At 60.7% G+C, this 2,257-nt stretch overlaps 1 protein-coding gene across 1 annotated transcript in view; it reads left to right on the forward strand.

Moving 5' to 3' along the window:
* MIER2 (MIER family member 2) overlaps positions 1-1,432 on the forward strand; it is a 25,626-nt gene extending 24,194 nt beyond the window's left edge. The window contains exon 15 of the mRNA XM_011375247.2: positions 1,218-1,432. Coding sequence (XP_011373549.1) covers positions 1,218-1,432 — 215 coding nt within the window. The remainder of the gene's footprint in view (positions 1-1,217) is intronic.
* Positions 1,433-2,257: the final 825 nt, after the last annotated feature.

Below are 2,257 nucleotides of genomic sequence, written 5' to 3' on the forward strand. Positions count from 1 at the left end.
CCCATCCCCCCTCACTGGTGAAGTCCTTTGTTTTCGGCAGGATAGGCATTTTAAAGGTGGTTCCACTGACGCGTGGTTTTTAGTGAGAAAGTGGCTGTTCTCACTTGTTTTCGTAAATGTGACTCGTCTTTTTTCCTGTGACTTTCTCTCTGGACGCCAGGATTTGAGTGCAGGTGTCCAGTGTGGCTTTCCACGTGGAGGTCCTGGGGCCCGCAGACTGCCGCCCCCTGGACGCCTCTTCTCCCCTCTCCCTTTGAGTCCCCGTGATGTGGGAACGGGGGTGCTGCCCCAGTTCCGTGCATTTGGTTCTCCGTGTTTCTGTTTAGTTTCTGTGGACTGTCCTCGAGGTCACTGCTCTCCCTTCCACTGTCCAGGCTGCTGTGTGGCCCGTGCCCATGTCCTTTGGCTTATACACGGCGTACCCCCTTGTTCTCCTTTCCGTGCTGAGACTCCCCATGGTCCCCCTCCCCTCTACACCCTCTGACCTCTCTGTGACACCTGTGACAGCAGTACACCTGGGCCACTGTGAGCAGCACACTGAGGTGGTGGGTGCCTGGCATGACAGGGGCCCCACGAGCCTCCAGAGGTTGGCTGAGCTGTGGCTTTGCCTCATTGTTCCCACCCCTGGAAGTAGCCTGGAGGCTACTGTGTCCCCTGGCCTTGGCCAAGCCTTCCCTGGAGTGAAGCACCCCCAGAACCCACCGTGCCCTAGCAGTGGTCAGGGAAGGGGGTGGCTCAGGGGTGGACTCCGTGAAGCCACTCCTGGAGAAGAGGAAGCAGCTGGGCCTCACCCTGTGGAAGCCTAACCAATTCATGGAGCAGCAGCCTCCCACGTGACCTTGGCCTGGGGGCTAAGTTGTTCATCGATCACTAGGCCACGTTTCATTCGGTGAGTGTTGATTGGTTGGTTGGGCACCTACCATGTATGGGTCCCCGGCCCTCCTGGGGCCCAGGCTGGGGGAGACTAGGATAAGCTGATAAGCAGAGGGAGGCTGAGGTGGCACTTGTGCTCAGAGGAGGCAGCAGGGGGGAGGGCAGGGCTGAGGTGGCCGACCTCACCCAGGATGGAGGGTTTTCAGGTGCCTGCTCAGGGCTAAAGCTTGGAAGGTCGCCCTGTCCCCTGCCCTGGAGTACTCGGGGACTGTGAAGGGGGTCTGAATTCACTGATGCTGGCTTCTGACTCGGAGGTGACCCCAGGACCCCCCGCCGTGTTCTAGACAGTGAGCCCCTCACCGATGCGTCCTCAGGAGACAGGGCCATGTGGTCCCCAGGGGGAGACGACGGCCAGTGCGGCCTCTCTGAGCCCCACGAGAACAGAGGCGAGAGTGGTGGCTGCTTCGGCGGCTCCTCTGCCCACCTCCCAGGCTTCTGTTCCTTGACCCTCCCGATGCTCCTTTTGGAAATAAAGACACCTGGAGTCGGCTGGAACTGAAGCAACAGGGTGATGAGAACTGACCACCTTCTGGGCCAAGTATGACTGCTTGGGGGTGACCACAGGCACCAAGGAGTTGGTCGGGTCTCGAGGGCGCACGGGTGAGGCCCTTGTACCGTCAGTGCCTTTCCAGCCCTGCCGTCCGCAGATGAGGGAGAAGCCGTCCTGGCCCATCCGGGCCTGGCTCCCAGCCCGGGCTCGGCCCCGCAGCAGGCCTCCGGCTCTCCCTGCAAAGGGCCAGGCGTGGACATGTGGGAGACCCCAGCTAGCAGGTGTAGGAGCTCTGACCCCAATCCTAACCCTAATCCTAATCTTTGCTGCTCCGCTAGGTCTTAATCCTGACCCTTCAGGGACAGTTCAATAACAGGCAGAGTGAGGTCGGTGGGGAGGGGCGGAGAGCCACACGGGCTCTGGCCGCACCGGCCACTGCGCCCACTGACCAGGAGACAGGCTCCTGCCCACCACGGCCTCTGCCCGAGGAGCCAGCCCTGGAGACCTTTTCTGGCTCCGACATGGCAGCCCCACCCGGGCTGTCCTCACCACCACGCACCCCTTTGGCGCGTTCTGCGCAGCACGCAGTAGGTGCTCAATAAACACCCCCGCACCTCCTCTGCCTGAACGCGAAGAGATCGCAGCAAGGTTAAAGTGCAAAAAACGAAAAAAAAAACCACAATACTGATCGTGACGCTGGTAGGATTCTCGCCGGGCTTTTCACTTGTTTTGCGGAGTGATTTTGACAACTGCGCTTTGTACCTGTTGCGCGAATGGACGAGGGAATGACGGCCGCTTGTCCCGCGCCCGCCCCGCGCTGTGAGTGGCAGCAGG

This window comes from Pteropus vampyrus, unplaced genomic scaffold (assembly GCF_000151845.1).
Source record: "Pteropus vampyrus isolate Shadow unplaced genomic scaffold, Pvam_2.0 Scaffold267, whole genome shotgun sequence".
Lineage (NCBI taxonomy): Eukaryota > Metazoa > Chordata > Mammalia > Chiroptera > Pteropodidae > Pteropus > Pteropus vampyrus.